At 41.8% G+C, this 18855-nt stretch overlaps 2 protein-coding genes across 3 annotated transcripts in view; one reads left to right on the plus strand and one right to left on the minus strand.

Moving 5' to 3' along the window:
• The first annotated feature begins 633 nt into the window (after positions 1 to 633).
• LOC133983334 (regulator of G-protein signaling 22) lies at positions 634 to 14516 on the plus strand. The gene is made up of 21 exons (XM_062422388.1): positions 634 to 702; positions 838 to 1020; positions 1147 to 1232; positions 1897 to 2078; positions 2168 to 2900; positions 3100 to 3261; positions 3458 to 3644; positions 3926 to 4027; positions 4216 to 4317; positions 5715 to 5909; positions 6637 to 6729; positions 7148 to 7338; positions 7562 to 7724; positions 9065 to 9229; positions 11243 to 11314; positions 11949 to 12107; positions 12644 to 12823; positions 12895 to 13074; positions 13195 to 13329; positions 13631 to 13730; positions 14404 to 14516. Exons 1-21 carry the CDS (start codon positions 634 to 636, stop codon positions 14514 to 14516), a joined length of 3552 nt encoding a protein of 1183 aa, XP_062278372.1.
• A 340-nt stretch (positions 14517 to 14856) lies between these two features.
• LOC133984086 (intermembrane lipid transfer protein VPS13B-like) overlaps positions 14857 to 18855 on the minus strand; it is a 325432-nt gene continuing 321433 nt past the window's right edge. For both annotated transcript variants that reach the window (XM_062423340.1, XM_062423339.1), the window contains exons 65-68: positions 18256 to 18358; positions 16640 to 16808; positions 16406 to 16486; positions 14857 to 15955 (exon numbers count right to left, since the gene is read on the minus strand). In XM_062423340.1, coding sequence (XP_062279324.1) covers positions 15707 to 15955; positions 16406 to 16486; positions 16640 to 16808; positions 18256 to 18358 — 602 coding nt within the window. In that variant the 3' untranslated portion in view covers positions 14857 to 15706. The remainder of the gene's footprint in view (positions 15956 to 16405; positions 16487 to 16639; positions 16809 to 18255; positions 18359 to 18855) is intronic.

Here is an 18855-nt window from a genome sequence, read left to right on the forward strand (position 1 = left end):
CATTTCTCTGTGGTCTTCTCTGGTTAAACTTTTACTGCCCCCCCTGTGTTTTGAAAATGAGTCCACTTCCATAGCAACCTGCAGTGTGTCTGTAATTACACTGAGAGGTTTGCGGCTCACTCTGCACCGCCTAATGTGTTGAAATGTGATTGCTTTGCTTGACTTTCTAGGCCACCAGTTAAAAAATACTGTATAGGAATTTGTATTTTTGAGGTGAACAATGTGTGGAGTAATTTCAACAGGTAAGTACTATAAGAAATGTATTTTACTCTTTGGAATTGATGTTGGTTTTCTAACAAGTTCTACTTTCTATGTTCAAGAGTTTCCCCATCTTACATCTGCCAATTTTGTGAGTACAAGTTTTGATTATTGACATTTAATTAATCTTGATGCTGTGATTAGAGTTTGGGTTTATCAGCCCTGCATATTTTAGGTATCTCCCCACTCTAACACACCTGATTCTAATAATTAACGTGTTATCTAGCAGCTGAAGCTTGTCAAAGGGCTTGATAACCAGTTCATTATTAGAATCAGGTGTGTTTGAGTGGGGAGATACCTAAAACATACAGGACAGTAGCTCCCCAGGAGCAGGGTTGGAGACCACTGGCTTAGACTGATCATGTTATTATCTACATGCAGGAGAATTTTCTGGCCTCTGATGATGTGTTGGCTCACTTCTTCAATGATTTCTTAAGTCTGCCGGTAAAGTAGAACAAACACATAGATGAAGCATATTATTGACATAACCAGCTCCAAGTTACTTCTCACACTGTGTTATAAAGGTCATACTATACAAGTATTTTAAATTGAAAAATATGCTATCATATCTCCTCTCAGTCTTTCCCAGAGGCTTTGCTGTACAACCAGCAGACTGGGCAATTTGAGGTGGTGAGTGGAGCAGCTGAGTTTATCTCCAGAAGAATCCGATCAGTTCTGCACCACAGCAAGTCAAAACTCCTTACTCATGACCACACAGAGCTGGCCAAAAGCACTCTAATAGACAACCGTTACACTGTCTATGTAAGTAGTGGATGAACTCTTTATTTGGGAATAAAAGGTTTATTTTCTTTTGGAGATGAGATGAAGAGCCATTAGATCTGTAGCTTCACAGAGTTGTTCTGAGGAATGTCTGCCTGACTTTCACAGTGCCTGGACAGAGAACAAGGTGTTCAGTGGATCATGAAGGAAAGATTGCCCTTTTTCCTTCAAAGTGATTGCTACTATGAATACAGGTACAGTACTGCAGTTGCATGTACCACTACTTTACACACACACAGCAGATTTAATTTTACCTCCTATATTCTGCATTGATTGTGGACTTTGTTAACACCTTTTGACTTTATCAACAGTATCATACTTAGTTAGTTTCACTCATTAATTTGTTAAGGAAAACATCATATTTAATATCATACAAGACTTTTCTTTCTGCATTTTCTGATTTCATTGTCATTATTTCATCCCTGCTACATCCATGCTTACATACTAACCTACATTTTGTGACTTTATCATGTGTTAATATGTCCATCATTATCAAGGGATGCTTGTGTTGGGGATTATAGTGTTAACCTCTTGCAGTATGATTCAGTATATGGTGGTTATTGTCTAGTGTCTAGGAATCCTTGTGATGGTGTTAAAGATCTTTGACCTACTTCCCCTTCTGTTTTAATGTAATACCTTATACATCTTGGGAGAAGCCTCAAGGAGCACATCACACATCATGATAGACTGACCCACTTTAAATTGCAATCGTCACATACAGTAAAAGCACTGTTAGAGTAATAATTGTTAACTTGGCAAATTTGATAATTAAGTTATATATTCATCAATGCTTAAAAACCACTTGCTAATGTAAACTGTGACTGTTGGTGTATCAGTTTTCTTTGTGATCTTTCCCAGACTGGCCAAGATGTTTCAGTGGGACCCAAACCTCATTATTCAGAGGAGGAAATGCAGCTCAGCTCCAGCCAAACTGTCACACACACAACTGTGTTTTTCCTCCCGATCCGACAAGGAGAATAACCGTGCCCTGAAGACCCAAACATGCTCGCATGCTGAAGAGAATACTTCAGTAAAACGAGGTATATACCTGATTTTTCCATTGGCACATATATGTACTGTGTGCTTCAGCCTAATGATGACATTAAGTGTTTCTTTCATCTGTCTACAGGTTCTTTGAGAAATAATGTTACATGCCTACCCTCTGATCGGATGGGACATATCAGGACAAAATCTAGTGAATCATCCAGATGTTCCACCAGCTGGTCTGAGCCTGAGAGCTTTCGTACTTGTTCCTCTTCATCCCCTGCTTCCTTCTCCTCTAACCTTAAGTGTGAGAAAACTCAGGAACTCCGGAGCCCACGATCAGAGTTGAGTCTCTACTTCACAGAACCGTCAGCTGCTGCTGGAGAGGAGCATCACCTCAAAGAGTCCAGTAGTCTGGATTATGAGTCTTCTGACCTACAGCTGGAGTACTTGGCTGCCAAAGTGGTTAAACAGGTGCTTAAAGATGCAGCGGTCATGGTTGATGGACAGAGCCGAACAAACACTAAAGAACTGACAAATTGTACCAGCACAGACAGATCCTGTGATTGTCAGCATTCAGCTGATGAAGGCAGAGAAAGATTGGAGGGTAAGAAAGAGAAAGTTCAAGAAGGCAAGGGGGGGAGTGGTAGGGAAGAAAAGACAGAATGGCACAAGAACAATAGGGAGGTGGGGAGTAGGGGCGCGTACCGGGAAATGGTGCTTGATCTGTGTTGCCATGGTTCCTGTTGCCGTGACAATAGACTAGGCTTGGATGAGTTTAAGGAGTTTTTGCGAGGAACCCCAGGGGAGAAGCTGCTCAATCTCTGGATGGATATAGAGCGACTGAAAGCTATACAGCACAGAGAGCGGAAGAACAGGTGAGCATATCAACACTATGAGTATTATATCATAGATGCAAGACAACAATAACTAAATTGCAATAACTAATTTTTTTGTTTGTCGTCAGAAGCAGAAATGGTTTGATATAGAATTCCGAGAAGAAAAAAATACAATGCTTGTCTTTTGGAAAAGTAATGAATTAGTGTCAGATGTGATGTCATGTGGTCTTTGGATCAGGTATCTGGTTCTGATGAGGAGCCGGTACCTGCTGAGCAGCAGCCACAGCTGTCTGAATGTGGAGCTGCTTTCCAGACTGGGACTGACTACCTCCCCCTACTGGACAGAAGATAAACTGCGCTCAGTTCAACCGTGCCTTACTGAGTCTCTGCTCTGCTACTGGTGAGACATACAATACATACAGTATTCAACTTTCTAAAATCCGGGACAGACTATTTATCTCACACATATTGTACATACATATTACTGACTACATTTACCATTAAAATATGTTACATCTAAGTATTAGCATCATCCATCACAGAGTAATTTTAGCCTGTATAGTTGTAATTCTTTCTCTCTCTCCTACCCCCTCCAGGGCTCCTCGGTTCTGGACTTCTCAGCGTGTTCAGGCAGACGGTGACGACTCCCCTCATATGGGGCTGTGGATGGAATGGTGCGTTAGCCCTCCATCACACATACGGCCCCGCTGTGGCTCTTTGACCCTGCCTCCCCTCTGTCCTGATATCCATCTGCCCCGATCCCTCCATAGTGCCAACTCACAGGTGGGAGGATTAAGTAGCATATAAATCCAAAAATAGTTTAAGCAACATGTGACATGAAATAAAAAAATAGAGAAACAAGCAAAGATGGAGACATTTCTTTCTAGGTTGTCAAGTGTGTGTTGAGTGATGTTTAACTTTGCATCACTCGTGAGGGTGTATGTAGTTATAGTTTATTATTTGTTAGTTGTTATAGTTATTTTGTTGTGTTTTGTTTCCTTGTTGGTACTTACATTTTCTCCTATATATGTGTGTTTCATCAGTTGTCCTCCAGCATTATACAGCTGCTGAGCAGCAGCAGAATTGAAAAGATGTCACAAGCTCTGTGTGCAGACTCACATGCTGGTTTATACTTCACACACTTCTGTGAACAATCTGGAAACCAGGTATAGTAGCTACTAATGGATTTTAACATGCATTTTTAATCTGCATAGTCCATCATATTACGGCTGTTATTCATCAAAAATAGTAGATAACAATATATCTAAATATAATTTTCATAATGTGGAGTAATAATAATAATGATAATTGGGTCCATGATGATAGTTACAGTGATTGTTGTATCCTGTGGCAGCTGTGGGAGAATGCAGTTTACTTCTGGACTGACCTGCAACATTACCATGAGCTATTCTACCAGGATGGGCTGGACCCTTACAGAATACAGAGAGAAGCACAGGTCAGCACATACACACATACACACATACACACATACACACATACACACACCCTGCAACAGAGTTAATCCTGCATCGACTCCATTGTTTAAGGAAAAATACTATATAATAAATAATAAATGTATCTGGTTCAAATACAGTGTGTGCCCCATAATCTAAACAATTAATACAATCACTAACTCTGCATTTAGCAAACAAAGAAAGGGGGGGAAAAAAACCAAACAGTACTATACAGATAAATAAAATACAGTGTTTTTGTGCCATAATCATAGTATATATATTATGTATGTGTAATATTATATATGTGTATATTGTGTATGCGTCTTTTTGCTGTTTTAAAGTTTCTTTGCTGAGATGTTTCTTTGAGTTGAGTTCATGTCAGTTCAGTAGACCGTCTGTTACCTTAGTAATATGTTAGGTTTTCCTGTCACGTAACACTCCTCTGAGAATAACTGTATTTTCCTTGCACCTAAAAAAAACCCTGCAACTTACTATTCCAGATAATAAATTGTTCGATTCTTATAATTTTCCTTATTTTTTTTGTCTTTTGTTGCCAAGGCCAACTGTGCAACATCAAACTAATTTCAAGTTAAGAAAATACTGGTACATTCATGTGACTCATGTTTTCTGTGGTTAAAAAATAAGTTATGGCTAATTTAAAACTTTGAAATTAAGATAAAAAGGAATACAATACCTGGAGTGATAAAGAGGCCTCCTTGAGAGGAATTAGCAGGAAACATAAATCACAATAAATGAAAGTTGAAGAGAGCCAATGTCTAAAAATGTATAAAAGCAATCTGTAATCAAATACAAAGTCTTCAAAAGGCAATAAAGCAGAGAATGTTTAACATTTTCTTTCCCCTCCCTTTTACAAACTCTCACACACACACTCACACACACACACACACACACACACCTGCTCTTGTTTGCATACCCGCTTGGTCTGCCACTCCCGTTCTCCTCTCTGCTTCTACCCTCTTTACCCCCTCACTAAGTGGAGAGATTTAAACACCCATAAAAACAAGTGAGTCAGACCCCCCCAGCCCTGCGCCAGTCCAGTCACCCAGAACCACCCTGTCTGGCTACAGCTGGACCGACGAAGAAAGCGGAGGGGTCCCATCCAGAAAACCTCCCAGTGAAATCTATTTTCCTTCAGTTAACCTTTAGTTTGCCAGAGGAATGACATTAAGCTGATCTTTCCATTGTGCCGTGGCCAAGAGGGTTAAATGAGTGACATTTATGTAGTGTGATGGCAACAGTGATGAGAGATAGTGAATATTGTATATGAGCGCACCGAACAATAGTGATGATGAAAGTGATGGCGGTCGTGAAGAGAAATATTTCTGAAGTGGTGACATTTTAATGATCTCTCCTCTTCTTTTCTCTCCTCCTCCTCCAGCTCCTTTACTCCACATATCTTTTCAGCTCCGCCAGAAGGAGCGTTGGTGTGGATGAGGAGATCCGCAGGGAGGTGTATGACCGACTGATGCCTGCTTTTGAGGAGCTGTTTGAGGAGGTCGAGGAACACACTCTGAACATCCTGCTGGAGCCCTGGACACAGCTGGTGGGCAGGGACAAGGAGTCCCTCCAGCAGGTAACCACAGTACAACCACAAACCAGTCCACATCCCTCTTATCCACTTGAGGAAGTGGATTTACTTAAATAGTAACTCATTACTATACCAAAACGTACTATAAGGTTATGTACTGAATTCCTCTGGTTGCCAACAACAAAAAAAGGATGCAGGCTGAACCTCAGTGAGCTCAACCTGCTCTCCACTGTCACATCTCTCATCGTGTGGTTCGAGGCCAGCCTGCTCTGATCCTCTTCTTCAAACCAAGCCCTGAGCTCAGCGATGATCTCAGTTCTTTTAAATTAACAAATACACACAGACAGAAACTGAAGTAAAAAACCAAACTTGATGATGAGGGTTATCATTTATTGTAGTGCATAGCACGCAAGTCTACTCTCACCTGCTGCCATCTGTCCTTTAACTGGCTCATATTGGTTAAGACCTGCCAACAAATCAAAACTGACGAATAACAAGTCATTCCTCATCAGAATCAAGGGTGTCGTTCAGAGTACAGACAAATTAGCATTTTTAGTGATTTTTATATAAATAAAACCGATTTGACCTGACATTGGTCTAGTGTTTGGAAAGTTGAGTTTCCCACCAAAAAGAACAAAATAACTGATGAAATGTCTTACTGTTTCTGTTGAAATCCAGTTAATTCGACTTATTCATTTGAATTCAAGATTTACTTTGGCCTACCGTGTGTCTGCGTCTCTGCGTGTGTGTGTGGGCGCATGTGCGTGCCCAGGTGTGTGTGCAGGAGGAGGTGCGCCGAGTCGACAGTCGGGAGTACAGGGAACTGCAGAGTCTGCACGAAGAATCAGAGCGGCGACTGAATCAGGTCAGCCAGCATTCACTACTGCCACAGATTTATAAAATGCTGGTGCTCAGTTAATAGCCAATAAACACACACCTGTGAGCATAAAACAGCTAATGTAAATATGAATGTGAAAATGACGACTTTCCAGTATTTCTGCTTCACTTAGTAACAATGTTGGTTATCTGCGGTTCCAAGACTATATTGCTTGGCATGAACGTACCATTTACAGCGCTGTGTTACTGCTGTTATATAGAAGAAATGATCCATGTGAGTCTGTGCTTTACAGTGACTTTAGAACATCTAAAAAGGCAGTATTGGGCATGATGTGATGTGGAAAAATCCCTGTTAAGAGTTTTGTTACCACACCTTCTTTTTCTCTCTTTCTTGCCATCTCTTTTCTTCTCTCTCTCTCTTCTCTCCTGCTCTATCTCCTCAGCAGGTGGAGCAGTATAACTTCATGCTGCCTCCTTCTTCTATTCCTCCATCTATTTCATTCTCAGAGGGCCCCCAGACACCTGACTCTTGGTCCAATGTGTCTTCACATTACCGAGGTTACCGTCTAGGTTCCTTACTTCGCCACCGTCATGAGATCGGGCACTTTATGTCCTTTCTCCAGGATCACGATGCCAGGTGAGACTTTTGTCCTGGTTAGCTCTATATGCTCCACTTTCTCTAAATATATATATAATTTATGTACACTAATACACCGTACTTGATCTACACATGTGCATATTTACACTAAACTGAACTGAAGGCCAAATGGGAAGGTACATTATTTTAGAGGATCTATAAAATACTCACAAGTTTATGTGGACGTAACATTGATGCTCTCAATGTGTGTGTTTCTGCTTAGTATCCATCTGACGTGCTGGCTCGATCTGGAGCAGTACAGGAGGACTTCTCAGAGAGACAAGGCTGTCAGACAGGAGAGGTCGTCTCACATCGCCAACAAGTATCTCAACAGGAAGTACTTCTTTGGCTCTGAAAGCCCCGCCTCAGCAGAACAGCAGAATGATGTACGTCAATCAATTCACACGATTTAACAGACAGCGTGTTCAATTTTCTCGCACTTCTTTCAAAATCCACAAGACAAACACAACCCATTTCACTGTAGTCAAAACTCCATCGAGTTTAAATTAGTGTCAGCTTGCCGGGAAAGCTCCGGGGCAGAAACATGGTGCCCATGACACGACAATCCCGTGATGGGACGAGCTCCAGCTGAGGCTCCAACATCCAGATTTGATAAACAGAGGCCGCTGCGGCTCTCACACAATTTCCCATCTCCCTTCTCTCTGGCATCCTGCAGACTTCACGTTGACAGCTCTGACAGCGGGGTGTCGGTGGGGACCAGGGGATGAGAGGACATGGTTAGAATTTTAAAAAACGAGGAGGAAGAGAGGAGTGTGGTTTTGGATCCAGAAGACAAAGAAGATCAGCTCCAGTAACAATGACAGATAAAATCTCTCCTGACATTTATAGACTGAGATTAGGTTTCTGGGTTCTAGGATTACTGCAGGAGGGCATGGTGTGTAGAGTTAGGGCGAGTAGATGGGACATATCGTTTTTTGGGACACTAGAGATATGAAGTATTTAAGATAATAAGCTATGTATGTGTATATATGACACACTGAGATCAGGGTTAGGAATAGAGACATACAGCAAATGTGTTGATATAGATTCAACTCTGGTGCATGACCTTTCTAATTTGTCATCCTCATCTCATAAATACCATCAAACTGATCATTAGAGCTGTGCATTTGGACGAGAGTGCCAATTCTAGTGCTTCTAACTCTAGGATTGGCTCCGACTGGCTTTCTTGCATCTCAGCGTTGGTTCTCGTCTGCGTGAGCGATGTAGAGAGACTGACAGCTTTACTGCTTTGGCCCCTCACTCTTTCAATCACTCAGTCATCCAGTCACAGATTGGCCTCCTTTCATCTACTGACTCCCACTGCACAGTGCCACGACTGGTTCTCATTTCTGAAGCCTGTGTGTGTGTGTGTGTGTGTGTGTGTGTGAGAGAATGCGTGCATGCAGAAAGAGATGAGAGAAAATATAAAGGAGATATAAATAAGGAGACGTGGCCAGATCGATGCACGGAGACAGAAAGCAGACAGGGGAGATGAAGAGAACAGAGGGGATTGTGGGAATGATGGAGAGCACAGCGGGAGTCAGGAAGGAGAGAAGTTTTCAGTCGGGTCCCCCCACTGTGGGCAGTTTTCTCTGAGTTAGTCCACCTCCTCATATGTTCTTCATGTGGTTTCGTGAAATCTACAGGCTTGTACAGTCTGAGACATCTTTAGCATTTATATCAAATGCGTCTTCCTTATGTTCTGTTTCTCTGTGTGTGTGTGTAGATATTGCGTCTGGCAGGTGGACTGGAACGTCTAAAACTAGAGTGTCTCTCAAACCCAGTCGTCATGGAGATCCAGGACATCGTCAGGAGTCACATTGAGAGAACATGGCTGCCTCTGTTTCTGGCTACAACAGAGTTCACAGAGAGACAGAAACACAAACCAAAGGTGGACATCCTGCTTCTTAACGTTTTACTCTTATTTATATAAAGGCCTTTCAGCTGATAACACACACTGGTTGTCATATTGTAGGTGCATAGCTCTGTATGGCTAAGAGGCAGTGGCATGATTACATTTACAAATTGGTTGGCTCAGAATCAAAAGTTTTACTCATCCATAAAGTTGAGGTATTTGAGACTTTTAGGCCCTAGTGTGGGTCAAGCACCAAAAACACCATACAATCTTTAGTCAGACATTCCCTGCTTAGTAAATACACAATCTGAGTATGTATCACCGTCCTTTTGTTAAATTGACTCCAACTCTCCATCCTGAGATAAACCTAATGATGTCTTCAAGAAACAGACCAGAGCAGGAACATTCAAACTGTAAATGTGACAAAAAAAGTAAATTCAAAACAGTCAGCATGAGGAAAGGAAAAAAAAACCTGGACTTTATTCTCCCACCATGCAACACTCAACAGAAAAAGAGGAGCTACTCACAACTGCAAAAAATTAAAACTAATTATGGACGTTGATGGAACAGCTCCAGTCCAGCTGCAAAGTTTGGTTCACTCACAGCGCTCTCATAGCATCGTTTTCGGTCGCAGCAGGCAGCTGTTATTCGGAGAGAAAAAACTTTAAAAACTCTCAGCACCAAACAGCAAACAGACTCAGTCAGTGAACATAGTGGAGCATTTAACAGCTAAAGAGCCAGATAGTTCTCTCTGGAGCTGGTAGAAATTAAAAACAGCTTAAAAGAGAGTGAATGCTGGATTCAAGTATGTGGATTTTGTTGTATACTAACTATAGTGGTACATATAACATACTGTATATGTATATATATTACAGCCACATGTTTTTTTAGGTTTTTAAGTTTAAAATGTAAAGTTATAGACAATAAATGAGTCTTCGACAGTAGCCTGCAATTGAAAACAATTCTACTTTTTACACTAATTAATCATGAATGGATCTACACCTAAAGCACAAACATTAACAACTGACATCATAGTTCAGTATTTAGTCATTATTCATACATCCAGTGTATGTAATAGACCTCCATGATGGTGTCAGCAGTGGATTCTGGTAGATTTTTAGCAGTGGTTAACATTAGTTAAAGAGGTCATGAAAGGTCAGACACCACCAAGAGCTTCTGAACATAATATCTATGCAGACGTCATTAAAATTTGGAAAAGCAAACAAACACGCAGACTGTTAAAAGCAATGACCTTGAAGTTTTGACGTGTTCCAACTTTACAGCCATAAATAACAGTTGTTGCTACTTATTAACTACACGTCCATTTATTGAGCAGGAAGTCTGGCATATGCAGAAATTGTTAAACTTTTGTTGGTTTTATTTGAAATATCATTTCTTACACTGGGCTCCATTTCTTTATCTGTCATCACAGAATTCAACCTTGAGTTCCTAACATGTATAAACTGTATTTGTGTTAACACCATGTAACCTTAAAGCCTTTGATTCCTGCTGTAATAATGCTAATGACGGCCTGGAGAGCAGACGGAGATAAGAGCTCTGCTATGTGAGAAACCACTAAACGCTGTCACTGTCCACTGCGCTCTCTCAGGTTGCCTCATCAGGTGGTAATAGATAAACCACAGATTCTGCCACTCTGCCTCATTATGTTATCAAGTTTACTACGTTCGGTCACACTGATCCTCTCATTAAGTAATGAGAGGTAGACGTAGTTTAGCGTTTCACACTGGAGGGAGGAGATGAGCGGGAGGGTGGAAAAGATGAAAAGGTCAAGAGGACAGATGGGTCAGGGGTGGGAGATAGATCACATCAGGAGGGGGTAAAGATCTCTCTAAGAGGAAATTGGACGAATTTGAATACAGGGAATGAATACTGAGAGGAGGTGAAAGGTAAGAAAAAGAGAGGGAGAGCTTTAGTTACTGCCAGTGACGAAGAGCAGGAGTGCAGAGCAGAGAGGTGTTCAGTGTCCTTGTTTATCCTAGTTTACTCAGTTTCTGACTTTTGACCCGTGTGTGTGTGTGTGTGTGGTAGCCCGAAGCAGCAGAAAGGCTGTCCTTGCAGAGCGCCTACCGTCGACACAGGACGAGGAGAGAAGCCTGGAAGGTAAGGAGAAATCCTCTGGGGGGAAGCTGGATATTTTGAATGGAGAGAAATAAGGCATTTCCTGGCCTGAAAGCATGTGTGATTTAGTTCATGACTTGGCTTCGAGCACTGGCTTTGTCAAACACCATTTTGGCCCTGTGGTTAGTTTTCCCAAATTGGATCCAGGATAAATAAGATTAAAGCATCAGCCTTACTAACCTTCCTTTAATAGCCTTTGGAGTGTTTTCCATGCAGCTCTGTTCCCGTCCTCTCGTCTCATCTCAGCTTCACAGCAAAACACGGATATAAAACATGAACATTTCACATTTTTAAAGCAGGATGATTACAGGAAGGAGTTTTCATACATGATTGTGACTATCATCTTTATGATCATTATCTCATCACTGGCAAAGACCAGCTTCTCTGAATAAAGGAGTATTATTATCTCAGTTTTCTGTGAGCTAGGACTTGTACTGTAGGTTACATATCATCTTCACTGTTGTTGATCAGGAGCACACTGTACTGTAAGTTCTACTGCTGTGTAAATGTAGTTTTTTGTGCTGGTAAAATGTTCACACATGAAAAGGTGATGACTTTTATTGATCCCTGAAGGAGTTTACCTACAGCTCACAGTGTCCCATTTTCCTTCTTACAGGCCGAGGGCTTGTGGATGAGTTCCTCCAAAGAGATCCTGCTGTTTCGACGGATCCTCCTCAACCCTGTCACCTGTATGCAGTTCCAGCACTTTGTTTCTCTGAAGGGAGACTACCTGGAGAATGACTTGCTCTTTTGGCTGGAGGTGCAGCGCTACAAGGTACAAGAAGTTAAAATACCTGAAGAGTGATTTGCTGGTGGGTCTGACATCTTTCCAGTCTCCCTCATCCAAACAGACCTGGATTTTTGAGGCTGATACCAAATTTGAGTAAAAAAATAGTTATAGTTATATATTGCTCAATTTATTTTTCTTTTTTTTCTCTTTTACATACACAGGGTCATTAAGGAATTAGGACCATATATATATTTATATCATATACCGAGACATTATGGAGTTGAAAAATAGACCCATCAGTGCTCTCTGGTGGACAAACTATGTAATGCATACAATGTTTCTTAGTGACCTCAAACACATCTTTGGCATGTCTGTGCTGTAGTTTAATGGTCGATATATAAGTCAATATAATATATTAATACATCAGCTGATTTATTGGTCTAGCCCTGGACACACAGTGTGAAGGTATGAATACGCTAACCCTTCAATGGAAAAAAAAAATCCTTTTCCACTCCTCAATTCCAGTAATATTCCAGATATTTCATGTTGCCGTTCATTTCTGCTCTGCTCCCTCTCTGCAGGACCTTTGTCATTCCCACAGTGACGAGGCCACAATCCAGCGAAAGATCTCCACCATCATCAACTGTTTTATTAACTCATCCATGCCCCCCGCCCTGCAGATAGACATCCCTCCTGAACAGGCTCAGCACATCCTGGAGAAACGCCACGAGCTGGGCCCTTACATCTTCAGAGAGGCACAGGTAGTGTGTGTGTGTGTAACAGTGAGGTTTGAGTTGTTTGTTTTTTTACTGCATCTTCTCTGTATATGTAGATGTCAGTGTTTAGTGAATTGCTGAAAGTTTGGCCTGAGTTTCAAGAGTTGAGGTGCAGCGTCCAAGAGGAGCAGCTCCTTCCTCTCCTGGAGGAGAAACGAGTCAAGCACAGAGCCAGGGTGCGCAGACAGAGGAGAAAAGAGGAGGAGGAGGAAGAGGACGTAAGGAGGAAGGCCCAGGTGAGGAAACAAAGGATAGTATGAGTTCCAAGAATATGATTATGCAATTTTTAATACTTCAAAGAAAAAGAAAATCTGTGGATGAGAGAAATTCATTCTTTTTTTCTTGTGTAGGCTAAGCTGGAAAGACAAGATTTCAGCTTTAGGGAGGAAGAAGAGACAGATGAAGATGAGACAGAAGAAAAACAAGAGAGAAGAAGTGAAAAGAAGCTGTCAAGAGCACAGAGCAGACTGCTGCTGACTCCTGCACAGCCGGTAAGAAGCTGCCTGATGTTCCTACCGTTAAAACATGATGAAGGTCGAGCTGAAGATGTGTTTGTGTAACACGTATCCTGTAAAAGAAGCCCAACCAAATTATTCTTTGATAAATATCTGAAAGTACAACATATTAAAATAAAGACTGCGGCGATAAAGAAAAACTCAATTACAGCATGGAGTCCAAACAAGCCATCGTGGATTCAAACCACAGGGTATTAAAGGAGAAACTCGATCCTGTAATTGGACCGTTTTTCTAATCATGTTTGATTTGACTAGATTTCTGGAAATGTTCCCTCAGTTGTCGTGGTCCTACTCCAAGTATATGGCAGCTCTGAAGAGAGAGGAGGTGCTGCTGAGGAGACAGAGTCAGCTGGAAGCCTCGTTCTCGGCAGCCTCAGGTACACACACACTCTCACACACTCAGACACACACACACACCTCCCCCTTGTCTCCCAGGGCTCTGAAAAACTCCCACATCCAACGCTTTTGACTACTCTCTGCTACTAGCCAGACTAAATGCAGGAAAGCATAACACTGAAATGACATTTAGCCATTCCCACGGTAAAATCCAAGCTAAATTTCCAAGGCTCTGATATTACCTGCCAGTCGAAAAAGCTAAAGCCGACCCCCTCCGCATGTCAGAGCTGTCTCATTATATAGAACTCTGGCCAAAACAGCCACTTCAGCCTGTCCATTAAGTGTCAATGTTCTGTGCAGGAGTTCGTCTGAGCCCACACTGCATGGACGTGCAAATGAAGCGTGATGCTAATGCAAGAAGTTAGTTCCAGTCCATAGTGAGTGAGGACGAATGGAAATGAAGCAGAGTGCAAATAGTCTTTTAATGGGATGGTATAGAGGAGAAACACTGTTGAGGACACAGATGGAGATCATCACTGACTCCTACACAGTGGAGATGTGATGATTATGGAGATGGTGTCTGCAGTATTTAAGGCATGAATAACCCTTCTTATTCTCTGTGAAGAAAAAAAAAAGAGCATCTGTCAATATATTCAAGGCCTGAAGAAGCAGGTGCTTAACGCTGTCATTCAACTCCTCTCCTTTTCCCTCCAGACTCATCAGACTGCAGTGTGAAGTCAGCAGGCAGTAAGCACAGCTACCAGCAGCCCTCACGTCGCTCCTCCAGAACAGACAGCAAACAGTGTAACGGATACAACAGTAAGTGAACAGCGAGACGTAAACACACTCAAAGCAGTCATTTTGCCTCTCAAAACATACATTACAACAACATTTGCTCTCATATTTCACTGCAGGAGGTGTAAGAGTCTGCAACAAAAGTCTGACATGAAACCAAAGAGTAAGAAGTCACAACTTTGACACAAACAAATGAAGGAGACTGACTGACTGTTATTGGAGCATGATGAGTGAAAACTGAGAGCAGAGCTGCTACTGATATCTTGATGATGAGGTAGCTGGGTTTACACATGATGTCAGAATCATGTGTTACCATTAAACCGCTTCTCTGTGAATCCCATACATGATACAAAATATATGAACAACACTTCATATCGTTTTTAATATATTTTTTATTAAAAGGGTTCTCTATTAATATATTATCAATTTACATTAAATGTATTGGACTTAAATCTTACATAGAGATTAATGTTACATCAATATAAAAGGCAACAATAACAATATGTTTGCATCATGAGAGTTGGCATCAGAAGGTTACAAAGAACAGTGTTATTGTGAACAAGTATGTTACATCATCTATAAAAACATTTTGGTTGACAGCTGGTGTCTCTAGTGTCCATCAACATGTATATAATATTGCACTTAACACTGGCATGAGACATACTCACTACATGGATAATGTAAACACTACGAGCTTATTCTGCAGAGTGAAACATTACAGACTGAAAGAGAGTTTGAGTTTTCTCCTGTTGGTTCTGTACTTTGTATTTGTGTCTGCAGCACTGAAAATGTTTCACACTGACTGAACTAGCTGTCGTTTTAATTTAAAAGAGGACACACTTGGTCCAAGTAGGTTGAAGTTGACTCTGGTGTGTTGTAGTGTTCACTACAGTATGTGCTAACTGAAATGTGTGCATGTGTTTCTATGATTAAAATGACCTCTAACCCTCTATGATGTTTGTTTTATCAGTAGAAAATATATCTTTCAAAGGCAATTTATAAGAATTCTCTGTCCATAAGGCATGGATGACCTTTAATATATGAAACTGTTCTTCTACCTCAACAGGCATGTTTTGCATAAAGTAGTTATCTTTTAATAGCCAGAGTACAATGTATCCCAATTGTTTTTAAGGCTTAGTTTAAATTGGAAAAACGTTGTCTCTGTAGCATAAGGCTGATCTCATATCCATCAGTCTCACAGCCACAGATGTGTTACTGTGTATCAGTGGAATCCGATGTGTAAGGCTTTATTCTTTACCACCATGAACTTGCTGACAAACACTTTGGCGAAGGCGGGATCTACCAAGTAGCGGTAAGACTTGGTGACGGAGGGCGGCGCCTCGGCGAGCGTCACTGTTGGCTGCAGCTGGAGAGAGGCGGTGGAGGGGGAAAGAAACTGGGAGGCTCGCGTCACGTAATCCACCAGCCGCCGATACTGCTGCTCTGACAGACGCTCACGAACACCGTCACCCTGAGGGAGGACAGACATGATTACAGTACTCTGAACCAGACTCTAGTAGTTAACCCTGCTGCAGGTGGTGTCCAATCATGTGCCATCAAGGACACATGATGGAGTGTTTTGTTAAAGTATGTTGTCATGCCAACCAAAGAAAACAGCAGCTGCTTCAACCAGGGGATTGGTGGAAAGAGACATGTAAGGTGATACTGTGATTTCTGATCATTAAAGTTCATAGTTTACTGCCACTGATTAAGATTCAATCATTCAAGATGGAGATCATAATGAACTTCTGAGCAAGCTTAATATTAAACCAACAAACCAAACATCTATTTAATCATCATATTCACTACATGAAAGCATAATTATCAGAAAAATACTGAAAATATTAAAGCATCTGTCCCTTTTAACTGTAGATGTGGCACATAATTTATTGACAGATGATTTCCACCATGTGAGTCTCACCTCTGTGTCGCTGGCTACTGTCTGCTGCTGTAAAGTGAGTGTGAGGTGGCCCTGCTGTTCTGGCTCCTGCTGACACTCCACCTGCAGAAGACACAAGGTTTAACATTCACTGCACTGTCTGCACAGCCAAACAGACGTTCACTGGACTGTCACAGGAGCTGTTTTTCAGTCTGGTGTTGAGATGTCTGTTGTGTGGAATGCTTTTCTCTTTTCTTCCAGACTACTGTCAGTTACCTCAGTGATGGGGAAGGCCTGCTGCTGGGTGTCCTCACTGAGGCTGACTACGAACAGCACCTCGGAGGTGAGCAGCAGACATCCGGCATGCTCCTGACCCGACCCACTCACTATGGTCACCTCCAGGGCCATGTGGAGCTCTGGTCGCCCCAGAGACTGGAGCATCTTCCTGTGGTCAAAGACAGGTGTACATTTTAAACAAGTTCTAAAAAACACATTTCTAATTGCGCCATTGATTTAGAGGAACACAATCAACACATATACTGTAGGTAACAATCAGACAAACACACCTCTCTCTGTGAGCATGGATTATGTGCGTATACACACATTTCCTGTAAACACAGGACCACACAAAGTGCTCGACTAACCGCAACACACACAAACAAAGTGACCGTACGTGTCTGCGTACATCCTGTAATTTACATTTCTACATGTTCTGTGTGGTTCCTATTACACACATGTTTGACGGGGAAATATGTGTGCATGAACTGAAGCGTTCAGTCATGTTTCTCTGACAGTGTGTTTATTTTGGAAGGCAGGTGTTCAAATTGCAGAGCAGATGTTGAAGCAGCAGCAGTAGGGACAGTTTGGTTCTGTTCAGTGTTACTCCGCTCAAACAGTCTGACCCCTCAAGTGTCTGGGCTACCTGTAGTAGTAAAAATAATTGATGGACGCCTGATGGAAACCAGTTTGACTGCAATGCTGCAAGAATAAACCCACGAGGGAGCATTATCTCAGCATTCATGTATTTTTATCCATTTTTTTTCATCTTCCTCTAACATTAGCGCAGCATTCTGCTAACCCCACGGGTGATGACAACTAAAGTGGAATGTCTTAAAGAAATATTGTATTTAAAATTTGGCCTTTTTCCTCATGGCAGTTGACAGTCGACACTGACTGCTATTAGAAGTAAATGTTTCATAACTATGGAAACCAAACTAGATTGCGGAAAATTCATTATACAATGCCATAAATGCCTTTTCTACAGCTCTTGATAACCTTCTGGAGACACAGGCCCCTTATAAATTTTTATGATAATATTAAGTGTTCCACTGAGAGAGCATACTGGAATCTCTGGGAACACCAAGATCTGATGCTGTGCTGCAGATACGGCTGTGCTTGGAGCCATATTTTTTACGACGCAGGACCCAAAGGTAACCTTCTGCTTGGCGCAACATGCAACCTTTGTAAACTCAGTCTCTCCCAACCTCAAAACCATTCCAGTACACAAAGGAAGGAGTTCCTCCTCAATCTGATGGCACAGAGAAACATCTCTGGATAAACTCAGAGTTAAACAACAGGAACAATTTCTAGCTGGCGGCTTTGGCAGAGTGCTTATAAAAACCTTTTACCATGGCTCGATGAGAACAAGGGAGGGCAGGCTGGCTACCATGTGTGTGATCAAGGTCAAACATCTTTCCAGACTTTTTTTTTTTGGAAGGAGGGTAATGAACCTTCCAAGGTTTTTTTAAACAAGACAGCAAAAATGATGAGAGCTAAGGGAGAGAAAAAGAACAGCAGATCCTGGAGAGAGTCCAAGAAAAGCAAAGGCGAGAACACGTGTCCCACTTCAGAGGAAGAGCATGATGAACAATGAGAAGCTTTAAGGGTCATACCAGACATATTTAAGGTGGCTGTTGGGGGCCTGAGCGGACTTCTCCTCTGTAGGCAGGTAGAGTTGTTTAGGAAGCTGCCAAAGTCCTGCTCCATGGAGGATCCCTGTAAGGAGAGACACAACCACAAACACACTTTAACATTAGCAAAACTACCAGATAACTGATCTGTTAAATGTCGCTTTGATCAGTTAGACATCTGACTTTTGCATTATTACTGTCTCTGTCTGGTCACTACATGGACTTGGAAAGAAAATCTTGACAGTAAGGAAGTTTTAAGGATGGTACATGTTAGTGCGAGTTCATAACCCGTGTGCGTGTGGTCAGTTTTCCTTGGTCCCACTGTTGCTGTCAGCAGAGCGGCAGCAGCAGCGAGCCAGTGAAGTCATCAAGTAGTTAAACTAGAGCCATAAAGACCACAGTGAGCTCCATTAATGATGTCACTGCAGCGGTGCTCAACGTCGTTCAGCTTTGAGTGAGTGTTTGAAAGCGTGTGTAGATACAGTATATCCATGTGTTTTATAAGGGACGATGGAGTGTGACAGAATTATGACACAAATCGATGCAGTTGATCTCCCGACATCACCAGCAGATTGATATTTC

This window comes from Scomber scombrus, chromosome 7 (genome assembly GCF_963691925.1).
Source record: "Scomber scombrus chromosome 7, fScoSco1.1, whole genome shotgun sequence".
NCBI classification, from domain to species: domain Eukaryota; kingdom Metazoa; phylum Chordata; class Actinopteri; order Scombriformes; family Scombridae; genus Scomber; species Scomber scombrus.

Coding starts and splice junctions, on each gene's coding strand:
- LOC133983334 (XM_062422388.1), top strand. CDS start 634: ATGCAGGAGAATTTTCTGGCCTCTGATGATGTGTTGGCTCACTTCTTC. Junction 4,318..5,714: donor GAATACAGAGAGAAGCACAG/GTCAGCACATAC, acceptor CTCCTCCTCCAG/CTCCTTTACTCCACATATCT. Junction 7,725..9,064: donor CAGCAGAACAGCAGAATGAT/GTACGTCAATCA, acceptor GTGTGTGTGTAG/ATATTGCGTCTGGCAGGTGG.